The 18,926-nt window shown below is 42.8% G+C and overlaps 1 protein-coding gene across 1 annotated transcript; it reads right to left on the reverse strand.

The window, feature by feature from the left end:
* Positions 1 to 2,722: 2,722 nt before the first annotated feature.
* LOC103180649 (protein ABHD15) lies at positions 2,723 to 13,070 on the reverse strand. The gene is made up of 3 exons (XM_007896626.2): positions 12,609 to 13,070; positions 4,573 to 4,925; positions 2,723 to 4,007 (listed from the first exon to the last, which is right to left on the reverse strand). The coding sequence occupies exons 1-3, from the start codon at positions 13,050 to 13,052 to the stop codon at positions 3,473 to 3,475; spliced, it is 1,332 nt and encodes a 443-aa protein (XP_007894817.1). The 5' UTR covers positions 13,053 to 13,070; the 3' UTR covers positions 2,723 to 3,472.
* Between the last annotated feature and the right edge of the window lie 5,856 nt (positions 13,071 to 18,926).

Genomic DNA, 18,926 nt, shown 5'->3' on the forward strand with positions numbered 1-18,926 from the left:
CAGTATTCAGGAGGCTCGTATCATGTTGATGTAATTAATGATAAGTGAGAAGAATTACTGACCCCCTTTGAATTCGAGCCTGTGGAAAGGGATGGAATTTCTTTAAACCCATTTCAGCAAAGATCAAACAGCAATTTTGCTGCCTGGAATACTGATAAAGGGCTGGTTACATTCAGAAATCATGAGATGCAGAATCACAGAATCATGAGATAAAGCCCCATGATAACTGAACGTCTCTCTCCTCTTCCTGTTTTACAACCCATGATCTGGTTAGTAACTGGATTTCTACAACAACAACTTGCATGTATGTAGCACTCCCTCACACAGGGTAGCGTCCCAGAGCGCTTGACAGTGGTAGAGCTCAACCCCAAGTCGGGAGCGGTGGGTGGGGGGAGGGGATGAGGTTGAACGGTTGAATAGGAAGGTGTTCAGGCATGGCCTGAAGATGGAGCCTTTTGGACCTAGACTTAGACCTTTCGGAAGCCTAAGTTCTCGTGGTGACTATTAGCCCAGAAGCAGACTGTTTAAAAAATTAAGATCATGAAATATTCTTGAATTCAGTCTGGTTTGGAAGCAGAGCCCTGAAGATTAAAGGTCAAATAATCAGTCTGGGAAAAGAGCTGCTGCGGGAACTTCAAACGCAATTGATCAATAAGAGCGCACACGGCCGCAAACAAGAAACTTAGTTGCTAAGAAAACACAACTGTAGAACACTTCCAAAAAAAAATGAAGTTTGAGTAAAATCTTCCCCCCACCACCGAGAGAGTCTTGTGCTCGTTAGGCTGGTCTTCCAGCATCTCACAGAAATAATGGTAAGACAGCTTCTTGAATCTGCTGCCTCCCATTTGTATGCTGCCCCATTATTAAGGGCATTATATAAATGCAAGTTGCCGTTTTCGATTCAGGATTCCCTAAATTAAACCGTCCTCTCATCTGGCTGAATTATCCTGAAATATGGTACAGGTTTGCCTTTATCCCAAGCTACCAGTATTATATTTAAACATTGTATTTTATTTTAATATTCTTATTAGAATTATGTGAATATACGCACATAAATAAATGTCTTAAAAATACAATTTGAACACATTATCAGAACCACATTCACTTGAACGTACAAAACACTTCAGTATAAAAGGTGACACTGATGCTCAATGAACGGTTTAAAACACTGGATATCATAGACTACATATTACATTGAGTTTGCAATAACTCAAGCGTTCACTAGATTTCTGTTTTAAGACACAGAACCCTTTACCATCAAACAGATAGGATTGACAATCACACAGAATGTCTAAAGTATTTTCCATGCATTTATAATCAAAATAAAATAAAATAGCCAGGTGTGTTTATTTACATGTGTCTAATCCCCTAAATTTGGTCACTCAATCCACGATTGTTTGTGGGACGCAGCTGTGCGCAATTGGCTGCTGCATTTTGTCCACAAAATACACAGTCAATTCACTTTACAGTATATTCTGTGAAGCACTTTGAGACATCTCAACGACGTGATGAGGCGCTACATCAAATGCGAGGATTTTTATTATGATAAAAAAACAGAAACTTTTGCTAAGGTTGTATTTTGGAATGTTAAGAGTTAAAGGGGAAATGCTATGAACAAGGAAAGGGGTGACCTGAAAGTATCATAAATTAAGACATTTCTTGAGGATTACAACGTTATGGGCAGGGCAGAGCCAGCATGTGTCAGAGCTAGAGAGCAACTACAAGATCTTGTGTAATGCTCAATTTTGCGGTCAAAACTCTATTCAGATGGACTGATCAGAAGATTTTGAGAAAACTAAATTTGCTTTCCTTCATTTTTTTCCTTCACTTAACTAGGTTTTTCTGGGAATCACCAGAAGAGATGCCCTGGTTTAGCTGAAATGATGCAAGACATTAAGCTATTCAGTCCTTTGGACAGTATGGCTGCTAATGAGGGCGCCACATAGCTTTTCCTTTCATGAAATTCTATCATTTGGTCTCTAATTAGGCCTCTAATCCAATTAGCAGAGTTTTGAAAAAAGACATGTCTTTTTTTTAAAAAACACACTGATTTCTTTCAAACTAATTCTAATTTTTAAAAAAATGCTATGGCCGCAAAGGTTTCAGGAACCTTTTGAAATTTCACAATGTCAGAGCAGGAAACAGAAGGCAGATTTTGCGGCAAAGGGTGATTTAAACCGACTACATTTGTAGTGCACAGTGATTTCTTTACCCAAAAAGCTGACGACTAATTGGTGCGGAATCTGTTGTTATTTTTGGCCATTGGTTTTAAATTCAATCCACCTTATGCTCAGGTCAATCACTTGTAAGTCTCCCCAAAATAACAATTCAGTAACAGACAATTGAAGAAGTTAAATGATAAAGGGCATCTCACTTAGCCACATTTGCACTTAGGAGCTGGTTAATGTTCTGGAACACTGTGTGTTTTCTTTGTACTTTGACTACATTTGTGGCCATGTCAACCCGTCCGTTCCCTCCACTCAGCAGGTTCTGGTCTGCTCCACATGCCCCGCCGGGCCTGCCCCAACATTGGCAGTCGGGCCTTCAGTCTCTCTGACCCCATCCTTTGGAACTCCCTTGGCTCGTTCCCTTGCCTTCACAGTACGCCTCAAGACCCTCCTCTTTGAACACGCCTTTGGCCACCCTCCTACCACTCCCCACCACCTGTTCCCAACCCCCAGCTCAGGTCCAAATCCCTGTCCAGCCCCTTGGGACATCCTCCTGACATGAAAGGCACTGTGTAAATATAATTTGTTGTTGTTCTGTTAACACCCACCTGGCTTTGGACCCAACTGTCTGTTTTTTGACTCGTCTGTCAAGAAAACCAGGCACTTAAAAATGATTTTAAAACTTAAAATGCCATCTTAGAATGCGGTAGAATTAACAATGACATTTTCAAAGACTTGATAACCAGAAATAAATCAGGCTGCAATTTCACGTCTGCTCTGCTGCATCTTCAATCCTCACTCTCTACAGTTTGGCTGGCAAATAATGGCAGACCTTTCTCACTCTACATTTGAACAGGTCACAGGTGTTGTTGATCTGTGCCCACACAACGTCAAGATGCAGCCTTATAATTCTGTTGGAGTGACGCTCTAAGCTCTAAAAGTAGATCACTTAAAAATGGAAACGAGTTCAAACCACAAAGAAGCTGTGTGTCAACAATAAACCTAAAGATACTTTTTTTTCACACCACTTGTACAGCACCTATCACACTGGATGAACACCTCAAACACTTCACAGAGATGATAGGGAGCACTGATCAGTGAGAGGAGGAAGGAGAATTTAAGGGTGTTGACAAAAGGATGGTCAAAGAGAGGGTTTCAAGAGAGTTTTGAAGTCCGTTGTTAAAGATTTCACCTGTCCGCTTGGATATGTACCACATGATGTGCTGTAGGACCCACAAGCAAAGAAGTGTGATCTGACACTGAGATCAGCAGAAAAGTCAGCTTCTGAACCTTCCTGGTCTGTATTATCTGGTGTAGGATCGTTGCCAATTGAAAATGTCATGGATGTTGTGCGTACAAAAGGAATCTCTCTTGTAATTGTTCCCTCTACCACATTTAAAAGCCACAGAGCCTCCGCTCGCCGTGGATTTCCTCTTCGAGAAACTTTTCGTCCTTTCCTCTGTCACGAAAAACTCGCTGACAGATCGGAAGTACTCCAGCAACACTTCATGGCTCCACACAGCGGAACCTCTCTTTAGGAAGCCACAGTGGCCGCCGTACTTGGTCAACAGCAAAAAGAAATGGGGGTTGCTTTCAAAAAGCTCAAATGGCAGGCTTGTATCCATGTTTCCCCTGAATGGGTCGTCCTGGCTACAGATACACAGGACAGGCACAGCCACCTCATCAACATCCCGCAGAGGGTCATTCTTCTCCCAGTACACATCCCAACACAGGCTATTCTTCCTCGTCTTGCAAAATAGAAGCTCTTCCGCTTCTCTGAGAGTCCAAGTAGCAAACACCTTGTCCATGTCTACAATTTCTCCCAGTACGGTGGTATATCTAGGATTGGTAAATAACATTCGGGGTCATTTACAGCACTCACACGCCAGTCAGATTGAACATTTCTTACTCTGGGAGCAGTTTTTAAAAAAACCGGATCGTAGAGATTCATAGAAAGTTTACGGCGCAGAAAGAAATCTTTCAGTTCATTCTGCCTGTGCTAGTGCTTGCTCCCCAAATGGAGCTCTCTACTCAAATTCCATTCCCCTGCTCTTTCCCCATCCGTGCCAAGATTATTTGACTTTATTTATCCCATTCCCATTTTAAATCCTGTGGATTTGGCTTCAACTTTCAAGTGGCTTCACCATACTTAGAATTTGGAATATTTCACCAACAACCCTCTGTGAAGATGATTTACTTCAAACCGCTTTTTTATTTATTTTTCATTCTTATATTTTTTAATTCACCCACAAAATATACAGTTAATCCACTTCACAGTGCATTGTGACCATCTCAATCTGAATCTGCGCTCCCTTGTCGCCTCTGGAAAGATGGCCCAACGTGTACTAATCTCAATAACAATTACTTTTTTTACGCAATTAACACCGAAACGGTTCAAACTCACCTGCTGAGCCACGTTTTCTGATAAAGAAGGAGAAGCCAGCGGTAAATCCAAGGGGGCCCTGTTTCAAACCATTCCTGGCACCGGAAGACGGGAGAGATACAGGCAGCGGATGTCACGTAACTGGAGGAGCCACACTCGCCAAGATAGGCCAGCAGCAGCCCGGCTCCTGTGCTCTCACTTACTGTGAAGAGTTTGGCGTTGGGGTGCTTATACCTAATGTATCTGACCGCTTCTCTCAGGTCGGAGGGGTCACCGAACTGCTGTAGCTTCAGTGTGGTCAAAAGGCTTCCATTCTGGCATCTCCGATTAAAGATCACAGGGCGGTGACCACAGTCCAGGGCTGATGCACAGAGCTTCAAAGAGGAAAGAGTTGGATTTAGAACAACATTTTGGGGGGACAGAAAGATTTAATTTCACTAACGGAGAAAGGAATTGAACAACTCAAAAAAAAATATTGCATTTATATAGCGCCCTTCACCCGGGCTAGTGTCCCAGAGTTTAATCTCTGTACCTCCCTTCCCTTGAAAATGATTTGTCTCCTTTTTTTGTGACCTCTTCTTCTGTGGAATTGATACAACAGATGCCATCCATCTTCCAGTACTTTAGCCAAAAGACCAGCCCCAGTTAAACAGACTATTTAACTACATTGACATAATCGCAGTCTTGTCTTCACCCAAAGAACTCACATTCTCACTCCCTAACAGGGAACTCTAGTTAGCGAATGGGATCTGGAACCCCAGCTGATTTTCCTCTCCCTAACCCAGGGGCGTTTTTAGTCCAAATGTGGCACACAAACTGTTGCGATCAGCCAACTCAGCACAGACCGGGTTTCGAACTACAGACTTCCTTCCTGTGTAACGCAATAATTTTAACAAAGCAATTAATAACACTTAAGTGAATGATCTCTTTTATGATCATGCAGATTACCAGACTGCAATTGCACAGGGGAGCAGGTATGAAAAGGGGAGATAGACTTTTGGTGGCGATATTGGATATACTACTGTTTGCACATTTTGTAAACAGGACTGATTGCAATCTTACAGATAGCAAAGGGTAATATATTCAATAATAGGGAACATTTAATAATCAATCCCATTAAAGATACACAACAACAATCAGTTAACATTATCATTTAACAGAAAAGCAATAAGAGATGTATTTAAAGTTTCTGTAAACCCATTGCCACTTTAATTTTCAAAACAGACATATGTTTTGTTATTGATTGTAACTAATTTGCATTGTGTACAGTACAATTAATGTTTAATCGTCCATCCGCTGATAAATGTATGGCACAATCTGAAGATGACAATGTAACCAATTATATTTGTAAATACCTCTCTAAATCACTTCTTGTGGCAAGGATCGCCCCATCTGCACGGTCTCAGCTGGACATTAAAAATCCCAGGTGCTGTTCATAACGGGACTGTCCTGTCCCACATTCATGCACATTAATCGGTCAATGACTTCATGGCTGTTTCTGGGCTCTTACTGATGCAAATGTTGCCCTATTCTACTGACAGATTTTAGTTCCTGTTTACTGCTCAAGATGTCAACAAACTTTCATTTTGAGGAACCACAAAGTTGACAAATTCCACATTGTCGTACAGACAGCAAAACCAATACAAATCGAAAAGTGTAATTTCGCAACTTGATGGGAGATTCTCTATGATAATAATTACTTATTATAGAGAAACAGAGCCTATTCTTTCATTGGGATATGCACTTCCACGTCATTAGGTATCTTTCTTAAAAAATGACTAGAGTAAGCAAGGGATTTCTGACAATGCTCACAAACACAAAGTTCTTGTTATTATATTTTATCATAGAAAAAGGAGTAGGCCATTCAGCCTCTCAAGCCTGTTCCACCATTTTATAAGATCATGGCTGATCTGTACCTCAAGTCTAATGACCCGCCCTTGCCCCGTATTCCTTAGTACCCTGACCTAACAAATATATCTATCCATCGTGTTTGGGTTACCATATTAAGGGCGCGAACAACTAGTGCAGTCACAACATTTCCAAATACAGTAACTACATTAAACTTGGACATGTAGTTTACTGTATTTGGAAACGTGACATTTGCTGATTCTCAGTCAGGCCAATGGGTGGCGCACCAACCCACTCAGTAGGACTGCTCCTGGGAAGCCTCCCAATAACGGTGTCGCTCATTGTCTATGACATTGTTTGTGTCTGAAGCCAATGGCAGGAAATAATCCAGGACTGGCCCATATTATGGCCTTAAATGTTCCCTATTGATTATATTTTTATTGAGATGATCAGTTTTGACCAATCTTGAGTTGGGGAAGGTTGCTCCTTCCAATGACCAGAAGTACGTCATGTTGACTTGATAGAACAAGTCAAGTCCCCAAAAACAGACTGAATTGGCTGGAGTTCCCTTCAAATTGACACTGCATTTCTTAGTTAAGCAATTCCATAAAGAAATGCCGCAAAATTGATCCCAATAAGAGATTTACTAATGGCGCCTATTCCATTTAGGGACAGTACTAAATATTATGTGAATCGCATCCCGGATCCGTCCGCAGAATAATGGCATTCCACTCAGTTTGGAGGTTTTTTTTCCATGGCATGTGAAGGATGATATCCAGTGTATTATGTTATAAGCCATTTAATTTTACACATGAGCCTGAATGCATAACAAGAGCAGAATGCAATGCAGAAGTGCCAAATACCTGACCTCAGGGGAATTTGAATTTTCCTCCCATCATTTTCAACAGCTTAGTTACCTGTAATTGCCTGGTTGCTATGAGAGCATACTGGAATTTAAGGTTTGGTTTTTGTATTTTCTATAAACTTATTCCTTTTCCCTGAGGCAACCACAATCAAAATTTTACATGACTAAAAGCCTTCATTCCATTGCTGCTAAACTCACTTGCGCTGCATGTTTACTGTGCTTCGAAACACTGAAGTAACCCTGTAACCCTACATGAGGGCACTGTATAAATGCAAGCTCTTGCTGGGAACAAAGTGTCTTAAGCTTTCAACGCTGTAATGTTATGGAACAGGAAGTTAGATTTATGTTTCCCACTCTTAGTTTCTGACTTAATTTGAGTGCCAGATTTTCAATGTTCTTCGAAATAAGCACAGAAAATAACTCGGACTTACTGAAATTGGAGCACTTCAAATACATCTATGTAGTGCTTCTGATCACTGAAAAAATAATGCACTCAAAATACAGCTTTCATCATCTTCAGTAGGTACTTAGGTGTATAATTAATTACCCACCGATAACAGTCACACAGGGGACATACTTTCAAGTACATTGAGAAATCCTTCTAGTGTGAAAGGCGCTTAATAAATGTTAATTGCATTGTGTACTGGTTGTGGGACTTTTTTTCTGTGTATGCTGCCCTTATAGCATATCATTCCTTTGCTTACTGCGATATCTTGAACCCCTTGAAATCAACAAGAAAAAGGAATAAACTTAGAAACACATAGGTTACACAACAGGGGTATGTAAATAGTGTGGGTGGGTAATGTATCCTGTGTCCCAATTTCTCCTGCACTGTGAAAATGAATGCATCAATACACAGGTTGCAGTAAAGGATTTTGCTGATGAGGTTAAATCTCAGAAATAAGGCATATCTAAACCTTTATTTCCAGCGTAACAGATTAGAAGGTAATTAATGATAAATGCTCTTGATTTTTTTTTAAAAAGTGCTTCTGTGAGCAAGTTAGATAGGCATGGTTGCTGCACAACATGCAACAGCTTTTCAATGCTGGGATAAAACTGATTAAAGCACCCTGGTAACTACAGGGGAATTAATCACAGCCACAAATGTTAATCAAATACTACATCCTGTACAGCATCAAACTAATTATTTTTGCTTGCTCCCTGCTCTTGGGAGCTAGATGATATAAATAGTCTGCATGGGCATCTGTGAATAAAAATCAAAGTAATGGTTAAAATAGTCATGTAACAAAAATGCACTTCAAAGATTGGGGAGGGCTGACCACCATGTTTCTTAACACAGAGCACTGTGGAGTACACTGATGCAGAAAGCCTCAATAAAAAAAATCGCTGCATTTTACATAGCGCCTTAACACGTCATTGAGACATCTCAAAACGCATCACAGGATATGTTGCAAAGTGCATTGACTGTGTATTCTGTGGGCGAAAGGCGACAGCCAATTGTGCACAGCAGTGTCCCACAAACAGTCGTGGTCTCAAAAGAACGCAGCCTGCACAGGAACAAAAAGTACATAAGGAGCATAGGAACAGGAAGCCATTCAACCCATTGGGCCTGTTCCACCAGTTTATTTGATCAGGACAGATTTTCACAAATAGTTTCACGGCTAGAAGGATCCTTGCAAGTAGGATATAAACTGCTGAACGTTTAAATCAATCAGTCTGCAGTTAAGGCGTTGGTGTTGTGGTCACTGGGTGTGATGTGAGCAGCTATTTCTGCAGTTAATGGTAAATAGCTGCTGTGCACCTGCTAGGTCTGTTATTGGCATACCATCGGTTGCTGAAGCCGCTGTGGTTAGGCTACTGTAGGATGTGACATTTGTGGGATTTCGGTGCAATTTGCAAATATCTTCCACTCACTGCACCTCAATGCTCAATCCAAAGAGTTAGCACAGATTGACAGAGGCGACGTTTCACATTCATCTTTTTGTGCCCGTAGAATGTATGGAGACTGTAGCATGGAAGGAGGCCTCTGTGCCTGTTGAGGCATTGATGGTGCCGGCTTTGTGACTGAAGATTGCAAGACTGGAAAATATGAAGACCCTTCATTCTATTTTATTTCCTCCTTCCAGAATACTCATTGTACCATCTTCTCTAACTCCCAACAGAATCACAGAACGTGTTCATCAATTTCCTAGACAGTTCCTGGATCTCTGCCTCTTTTTTGGATGCCTGTCTTATGTACAGAGACATCAATGTAACATTAACCATCTCTTGCGAAATGATTGTCTCTGGAGCATGGAGATAGGATATCCGTGACATTGCTAATCCCAGTACAATTTGTGCGAAACTTTGCATGCTAACACAATTGATTTTATGAGCTATCTGTCTTGCTTACATTTACTCCTGTTGCCCAGTTGCTATGTCACCTAAACCGCACACAAAAAAACACCTTTCAAGTCCGGAAGATGTTTTTCTTTGATCATTGATGTTGTGAAACTAGAAAACTGTGAAACCACCATATATTTCACATAGCAGATTGGACTGTTACAAAGCAGAAACAGATCAAGACACAAAGCATTACAGTGATGGACAGCAGGCACCTACAAGCAAGTCAAAATATCTAAACGAAAGGGATACAGGTTTTATTCAATTAATTAGACGACTACATCATCTGCTATGTATATTACTGACAATTGTACATCTGGGTCATTTTTATACCCTGAATTTAATAATTCAGGCATTGATATATGTGTTGGAGTTAATGCACTACATCAAATACCTTGTTGCAAGAGAGAAGTAGCTGTCAGGGAATAAAGCTACAGATGTCAGTACGGCTTTGATCACGCTTCCTGACGTTTTAAGTTATTGGAAACGTATGGATAAACATCCAGTTCACAAAATAAATATGAATCGAGATGAGACTTTCAATCTGGTTCCTCACATCTGAAAATTACTTAAATAATCTGATCTTTCCTGTGGACTAAGGGTTCGAATCACTTCCCAATTTCCTCATCAGCAAAGGCTAATTATACTGAATTCATCACAGGAACGAAAAAGGATCTAAAACAGTGGTTTCAATTGTAATAGATTTATGGCAGAGAATAAGCGCAGATGAATGCATTCGCATGGCTCCTGTACAGTATTTCTTTCATATATTTTATTGCTGCTCCCATGTACCTGATATACTTCTGAAAGGTTTAGATCTAACTTCACATCTTATCGTCGGCAACACAACATCAAGTATTTCATTATAGGGCTGGCTAATGTGGAGGCACTGAGGCCAATTGCAGAAAACTCATGGTACCAAAGCTCAGTTCAACACCGACTGGAGATCAAGGCTGGGACCTTCCTTATCTGTACAGCTCAAAAAATGTTATAAAACCCCTCTTTCGTGCACAGAACGTAGAGTTACAATAGCATGATATTGGCACAGAAACAGATGGGAGTTGATACTCCACATGATCCGCTCTCTTATATCCCTCTAGTTCCTTCTGCCTCATGTCTCGCTCATGTATTTAACCTCTGGTCAGGGCCTCTCGGTGCTGCTGCAGTTGAATTTTGCATGAGCCGACATTAAATCTGTAACAAGCTGCAGCTTTAACCTAGACAAGTCCCTGGAAATAAAGAGGGCTCAGAATCAGTAGATAAGGAGAAAGATGTGTGAAAAGAAAATGCTGGTAAGTTGGGAAGGAAGCAAGTTGGAATAGTGGTCCAGCTCTGCTTGTAACTATGTTTTTTGTTACTGTGAATTCTAAACAAAAGGGCATAAAATAACTAGTACAACAACAACTGACATTTATATAGCGCCCTTCACATGGGGCAGCATCTTGGAGAACTTGGACATGGATCAAATAGAGAATGGGGGATGGGGGCATCGACTGGACTGGATTCAGATGACACATCTTCAATGTGGAGAATAATGAAGCTGTCTAAATTCACAGCAGAGAGAGACAGACAAGACTTTGTGCAAGTCTCTGGAAATTAGAATTCACTTTTGCACTGAATCTTTGTTTACCCATCAGATCAAGTGCACTGTTCTAAAGTGAATTCTATCTTACATCCTATGTGCATGGTAAAGGCACCTTGTCACGCAATCAGGGCACGAGTTACATGGTATATGATTATGGCATGATATAGCTCCGAGATTGTTCAGACAGCCGAAGGCTTGGGTATAATTCAGAGCTGTGTGATTTACTGCTGTAAATCTCCGATGCCCACAGAATTCCCATCACTGATTCCTGCTACCATATGAAAAGCTAAAAATAGAATGAGCTTGTGCTCCAGGCGGAGGATAGCACTGTATTGTTGGAGGTGCTATACTTCGATGAGACGTTCAACCAAATATCTGTCTGTTCAGGTCGATGTTATTAAACTGCTCATACAGAGAGGAGAATTTCTCCCAGTGTCGTGGCCAACAAATCTCCGAGATAACTTTGGTTGTTCACCTCCTGGCTGTTTGTGGATGCAATGGGACCTCGGTTTTAACATTTGAACCCACAACAATAACGACTTACGTTTATGTTGAACCTTTCACTTTGAAGAGCAGCTCAAAGAAATTAGATGATTTACAAGATAACATGCGATGACATGATTTAAAGATAACAATCCTTGCATTTGATCCAGAGCCTTTTGCGTCTGGAGGATGTCTCAAAGCACTTCACGGGATTCACCGCAAAAGTGTAGTGACTGCGTATCTTGCAGGCAAATACCTAATGGGCAAATCTGTGGGCAAATGGGGCAGTCAGTTTACACCAGTCAGGTACCACACACAACATTGAGGTAAATAGCCAATTCTTGGATGGGGGTCGGGGGGTGCGGGGAAACCTTCTGACCCAGAGGCTAGAGTGTCACTAATTGAGCCAAGCTGTCACTCGCAACTGAGCGGGTTCCCTTGAGCTGTGTACCCGGCAGATTGATGTTGTTTTCTTTTGGACGACGCCTGAAAGCGCATCACAAAATATACTGGAAAGTGAATTGACTGTCTACTTTGTGGCCGAAACGCAGCAGCGAAGTGCATACGGCGAATCCCACAAACAGTTATGGATTGAGTGACTACATTTTTTTAAAAGGGGATTATTCCACCCCACCCCACCGCCACCACCCCCAACCAGGAAAAGCGAGTCCGCCAATCGACTAACAACCAGGTTCCTACTTACCGCTGTGCAAACAGAAGCGCGCACACGGGGGGTGGTGGTGGTGGTGGTGGTGGTGGTGGGGGGTGGTGGGGGGTAAGGAAACTTGCCTAACGTTCCCGCGAGCGCTTCTAACCCCCCCCCCTGCGCCACAGGACTCCACGAACAACACGGATAACGCGCTATATCCAATGGCAAGGATTATTATCATCATTCATTATTAATAATAATAATAATAATAATATTCCACTTACCTTTAAGACGTTCCTTGTGATTTTCCCGAAGGAATTGGGGATGATAAGCACGATGGGGGCCGGGGAATTGCTGGACACTCGTCTCCTGGTGGAGTTCCTGGCCACAGCCCAGTCCAAAGCCACCAGTCCCTCATCAGCCAACTGCAGGTAGTCCCGGAGGAACTCCAGCGAGATACCCGATGGCCAGATCCCGTTGCGAAAGGTCTGGAGGTGCGACCACTTCTTCCACACCCAGTGGGGCTCACACCCCGAGGTGAAGGTCCTGCAGGTTTTCAGGAGGTACTTGGCGAGAGCCGAGGGTTTGCAGACCAGCCTCGGGCTATCTGGGTCATCTCGGTGGCATCCAGGTCTGACCCAGGAGGAGCTCCTGCCCAAGCACAGCCTGGCCAACAAGCACAGGGCGAGCAGCACAGAGACACAGGCGGCCGGAGCCCAGAGTGCCATTGCACAGCCACTGCTGCTTCCCAGGGAGTGGGTGAGTGAGGATGGATGGAGGGAGGGAGGGAGGGGGGAGGGAGGGAGGGAGGGAGGGAGGGAGGGAGGGAGGGAGTGGATGGATGGATGGATGGAGGGAGGAGGGAGGGAGGGAGGGAGGAGGGGATGGAGGGAGGGAGGGAGGAGTGGATGGATGGATGGGTGGAGGGAGGGAGGGAGTGGAGGGAGGGAGGGAGTGGATGGATGGAGGGAGGGAGGGAGGGAGTGAATGGAGGGAGGGAGGGAGGGAGTGGATGGATGGAGGGAGGGAGGGAGGGAGTGGATGGAGGGAGGAAGGGAGGGAGTGAATGGAGGGAGGGAGGGAGGGAGTGGATGGATGGAGGGAGGGAGGGAGGGAGTGGATGGATGGAGGGAGGGAGGGAGTGGATGGATAGAGGGAGGGAAGGGAGTGAATGGAGGGAGGGAGTGGATGGATGGAGGGAGGGAGGGAGAGAGTGGATGGATAGAGGGAGGGATGGAGGGAGAGAGAGAGAGAGAGAGAGAAAGAGGGACGATCTATAATAGATCAATTAAAGCAAACAGTAACAAGCCAAGCGCAGACCGCCCTCAGACAGCATTCACTGATACAGAAGATGTCAATTGACTCTCAGATCAGCTGTTGGACTCCCGGTCCCCACTGGGGTTCTGTTTACAACTGCACGAAGCGTCACTGAGCTCAGCCCCCGACAGGGACTTCCAACTCAGAAAGATGCACAAAAACACAGACAGACAGACAGACATATATACAGACGATGAAGCCTTCAGAAAGGAAGTTAACACGATTGCAATACTCCACTCCCCTACACCCACCCACACACACACACACACACACCTCCCCCTTTACACACATATACACATCTCCCCCCTTTACACACACACACCTCTCTTCCTTTACACCCACACACTTCCTCTTTACACCCACACCTCCCCCTTTACACACCCACACCTCCCCCTTTACACACCCACACCTCCCCCTTTACACACCCACACCTCCCCCTTTACACACATACACCTCTCCCCTCTCCCCACACCTCTCCCCTGTACACACACACACTCTCTCTCTCACACACACACTATTCTACCCCACCCCTTTACATGTACACACACACACACACACCTTTACACACCAACGTGTGTTCAGAATCTCATTCCCTCACATCAACTTCTGCACAAACACTGACTGTCCCCTATTGCTGGTCAGTCAAGTCGATTCGCAGATTACAGACAGCACTGCCATCAGCGAGAGAGAAAGAGAACTTTTAAGATACAAGAAAGTGTGTGTGAGTGTGTGTGTGAGTGTGTGTGTGTGTGTGATGGGGGAGAGGAATCATTTGAAATTGGAAAGAAGGGGAAATAAGGCAGATTTTCCAGGTTTGGAGTGTTTTTCCCTATTGAATCGAGGCAGTGCTGAAAGCAATTGGTGACTGGTTTGTTTGTACACTGTAACCTCATTAAACCTCCAACTCCAACTGCTCCCCTCAGTACAGAAACCTTTCAAAGATAATGATATTACTGTAGAGTTTCTTTCTCCATCTCTCCATCTCTCTCTCTCTCCCTCTCTCTCTCTCCCTCCCCCCCATCAGCTTAGAAGCCAATTGCATTGCTTGTGGCCAGTGTTGATCGACAGAGGAGCTCAACAGCAACATCATCATCATCAACAACAACAACAACTGCTGGCATTTATACTCAGGGCTGGGAGTTGAGCAATCTCGCAGAAAGTGACCTTTCTTCACATCGCAGCCAAAGCTATCGGCGATTGAGCTCAGCCTTCAGGGAACCGGGGAAGAAGAAAACTCTCAACAAACAACAACAACAATAGCAACAGCAGCTTGCAGTCATATAGTGCCCTTCCATATAGTGGGGTAGCATCCGGGAGCCCAGCGGGAAATCGCAAGGACCAATCGTGAGAGGATAACAGTCTTCACGAAGGTGATCTGAAGAGTCTACTGCCGGAAGGTAGATTTAATAATAATAGTAATAATAATAATAATAATCCTTGCATTTCACACATCATGTTGTTGAGACGTCTCAAAGCGCTTCACCGGATATATTGTAAAGTGGATTGACTGTGTATTTTGGAAGATGAAACAAAACCACCAACGGATAAGCCTGTGAGTACCAGCTGTATGAGGCATGTGACGGACACAGACTTTCATTGAAAGTCTATTCCCCCGCCCACCCCCCCGCTGTGCAGAAATTACACTACACTAGACAGCAAATTCTGTGAAGCACTTCGAGACGTCTCGACGACGTGATGATAAATCAAATGCAATGGTTATTTTATTATGAAATGGTTATCCATTCTCCATGCAGTGCCTTTTTTTTCTCTCTCTGTATCAGTTGTTCATGTCCTGTTTTACAATACAGATTGCCCCCTGTAGCAGAGTGTCCACTCAGCTGTCATAATACTTTCATGTGAAAGATGGATTTCCCTTTTCTAAGTAAAAAGGGAATTGTTCACGCCAGAATGTTGGTAAAAAGGTCTATTTCAGAAATAAAAACAGAAGTCGCAGGAATACTCAGCAGATCAGGCAGCATCTATGGAGAGAGGAAAGTGAGCTAACCGTTCAGGTCGACGACCTTCCGTCAGAATATTGCTGAGGGGGTTCATTGCATGTAACATGGACTGTGCAGCACTAGTGGAAAAAAGCTATTTGTTTTGCTCCATGACACGCAACAGTGCTTCCATAAGGTTTTAGCACTGCAACCGTTTGCGTTAAATTAGCTGATCTCAGGTGGAGCAGTAGGAAGGGCACTGTTGCGTTTCGCCCACACAATACACAGTCAATTCACTTTAAAGCATATTCTGTGAAGCTCTTTGCGATGTCTCGACGATCTGCTATATCAAATGCAAGGATTATTATTTTTATTGATCGATGGTCAATAAAAAATGCCACATGGTATTAGGTCAAGCTTGTGGAGTCCTATTCCAGTATGAACCTGCAGCTTTCAGGGAGAAAATGATAAAATAATGTGGATTATTATCCTAAATGTGCAGGGCACATTTAGATCCAATCAGTGCTTTCATCGCTGTGTATTAACAAAGCAAAAGTAAGTATGCTGGTAGCATGAGCACGCAGTTAGAAAGTGGCCTAAAACTCTGGTAAAATAAGGGTTTAAAATACAGAACATGGTTAATTACTTAACAGGAACTGCACACGATCAGTTGGATAAATTGGTGTTTTTAGTTCACTGCAGTTTTTAGTTCACTGCTGTTAAATACTCACAGCTGCGTTGGAATATTCAGAATGGTATCAATGTCGCTGGTATCTTTACCCACTACAGTAATTCACAGGAACACCTGGAAATAAATCACCCGCAATATTATTGACTATCTGCATCTTGGTCTTCATGTGAAAATATAGGAACATTGTGAGAAATACACATTATGAAAGGGGATTATTATCCACAAAAAGACTCAAGTTTTAAGTTTAATTCAAAAGCCTGTAAGTCACAGCTAATTGGGATATTTGTTAAGCGCATACCAAATGGAACTATTAATCAATGCCCGGAGAAGCCAGTCAGGGCTCCATTATATTAGTGAGCTCAGACACAAGAAGTCAGAGCTGTTTATTTTAGTCTTGGCAGCAGAGCTAGAACTCATGCGTCACACTATTGCGTGATCTCATGCACAGCACATGCTATTTCATCTGTTAAACGAATTGTATGATTTTTTTTTTGATTTCTGACCTCAAGTCACAGGTCACAGCCTTATTCTGGGAATGTTTCAAGAGCCTATCAACAAACAGAACGCCATATGCTTCTTTTTCTACTCAACATGTGCCGACCTTGTGAAACAATTTGAACGTGAAACTCTTTTCAGAAAGTTTAATGGTGGAGGGTGGGGGGGGGGGCAGAGAAGCCTCAAGTATAATGAAAGCAAAATTACTCTGTCCATTAATGTGTGCGCTCATAATGGAAAGATGCATTATAGAGGAATGAGTGGAGCAGGAAGAGAAGGGTCTTAAGAGACTCATATATGTGAAAACACTCACCAAACACTTTACTCTTATTATGCTTGGATTGGCAAATATAGCTGGACGTGACTAGCATTGAAATGGGGAGTGGGTTGATATTTTTTTAGAAATAGGTGTATGTGTAGGTGGTGTACATGAAACTTTTAGTCTGTTTTGGATACTCTTAAACATGGTGATGGATTTCCGTATGCGTCGGACACCCGGCTGACCAAAAGTAAAAATTCGTAGAGGTCTATAAGTCATTAAAAAGGTAGTTTGAAATGAATTTTAGAAGGGCTGAAAGGAAAATATGCTTTAGCGTAGGTGTGCAATCGAGGGAGGGATAAAAGCCTATGACTGGCTCTTTAAGGAATGAGTTATAATAATAATAATCCTTGCATTTGATATAGCGCCTTGTCACGTCTTCGAGACATTTCAAAGCGCTTCACACAATCTATGTTGATAGAAATTGGTAGAGTTGATAGAAATATTATGGGATCAGGATGTGGCAGCAGTTTAGAACAAATTTTGCGCATGAATCTGCATCGGTGAAAAACCATTGCCAAATTTCAAGCTTAAGTCAAACTGCCTGTGGAATCAATAACAAGTAGAAAGGTCAGTTGTGCATGTATTCTGAGGAGACTCAAATGAACCAAAAGCTTACAGGGAACACAAACCAGATGGGATATATGCCCCAGATTCTCAAGGAAAGTAGCTCTGAAGTGAACGAGACTCTGGTTAATATTTCCAAGAGCTTCATAAACTTCGGGGGCTGTATCCTGGCACTGGAGACCAGACTTGTTCAAATTCACAATTTTAAAACGGAGTTGATAAAGGATTGAAACATGAATCGGGGAGTTATGGGCCTATCAATCTGACAAGCTCAAGGGCATGTCTTTTGGGTGCTGTCAGTTTTTTATGAAACATCCATAAGTGGAATTCAGCACGCTTTTACGAATGATAGCTCATATCACAACTAGAACTTTTCAAGAAGTTACTAAATTACTGATGGAGAGGGGAAGAGCAGACAGATATCATCTGTTTTTGGAAGGCAATTGGTAAGCTTTTCTATTTGAGGCTTTTAAAGAAGATGAATTTCAATCGAATGGATTGCCAAGGAGCCATCTGGGTGGAAAGATGATTTGGCAACAGAGAGCAGAAGGGAATGATGTACAGGCATAGAGCATCAGACCCGAAATACCTCTATTTACAACAACAATAACAACGACAACAACAAAATTACATTTTTATATAGCGCCTTTCACGTCGGGAGGACCTCCCATTTACCAATTTAGTGAAACGGAAGCAGGCTGTAAATGTGGACATTTATGTCTGCTGCCGAAATTTCCACCCGTTCTCAGAATCCCCATTTAAAATTAATTTGTTTGGTTTATCTTTAGATGCTCTCCGAACATTGATAATAGCTGCTTAAACTTTGGCGTTGGCCCATGTAAGCACGGTCTACCTACTGCAGGTGTCAGCGGTTATCCCATGTCCTCAACTGCTGCGTATTCACAAGGGAGACGGCATGAAATATGTGAGTGAATAATCTCCTCCGCAGTGTCCATACCAACGCCTCTAAGAATGGCAGATATTGACTTTTCCGAACCCATGCAGGCTGGCATGTCATGTATTTGGTTACCACAAGGGGACCCCAGTGGCGTGACTGAGATTCCTCATTATAATAATCTTTGCAGTTGATATAGCGCCTTATCATGTAAGGAATCCTACAAGTTACACACTGTTCGGCTCCTAATGCAAAACACCAATCCAACTTGATATTGCCTGCCTGCCACATTGGTTTGGTTCTGTTTGAACGTCTCTGCCTGACTAGGTTCACAGTGATAAACAGGAGCTGAAATATCTATTTCTTTTCATTGATCGGGTT

This window comes from Callorhinchus milii, unplaced genomic scaffold (assembly GCF_018977255.1).
Source record: "Callorhinchus milii isolate IMCB2004 unplaced genomic scaffold, IMCB_Cmil_1.0 Scaffold10, whole genome shotgun sequence".
Lineage (NCBI taxonomy): Eukaryota > Metazoa > Chordata > Chondrichthyes > Chimaeriformes > Callorhinchidae > Callorhinchus > Callorhinchus milii.

What these genes read in the sequence shown, in the direction of transcription:
- LOC103180649 (XM_007896626.2), bottom strand. Translation starts at nt 13,052, where the DNA reads ATGGCACTCTGGGCTCCGGCCGCCTGTGTCTCTGTGCTGCTCGCCCTG. An exon ending in TCACAAGGAACGTCTTAAAG is followed by an intron (nt 4,926 to 12,608) that starts GTAAGTGGAATA and finishes TCCTCTTTGAAG; the next exon opens with CTCTGTGCATCAGCCCTGGA. An exon ending in CAGAAAACGTGGCTCAGCAG is followed by an intron (nt 4,008 to 4,572) that starts GTGAGTTTGAAC and finishes TACCAATCCTAG; the next exon opens with ATATACCACCGTACTGGGAG.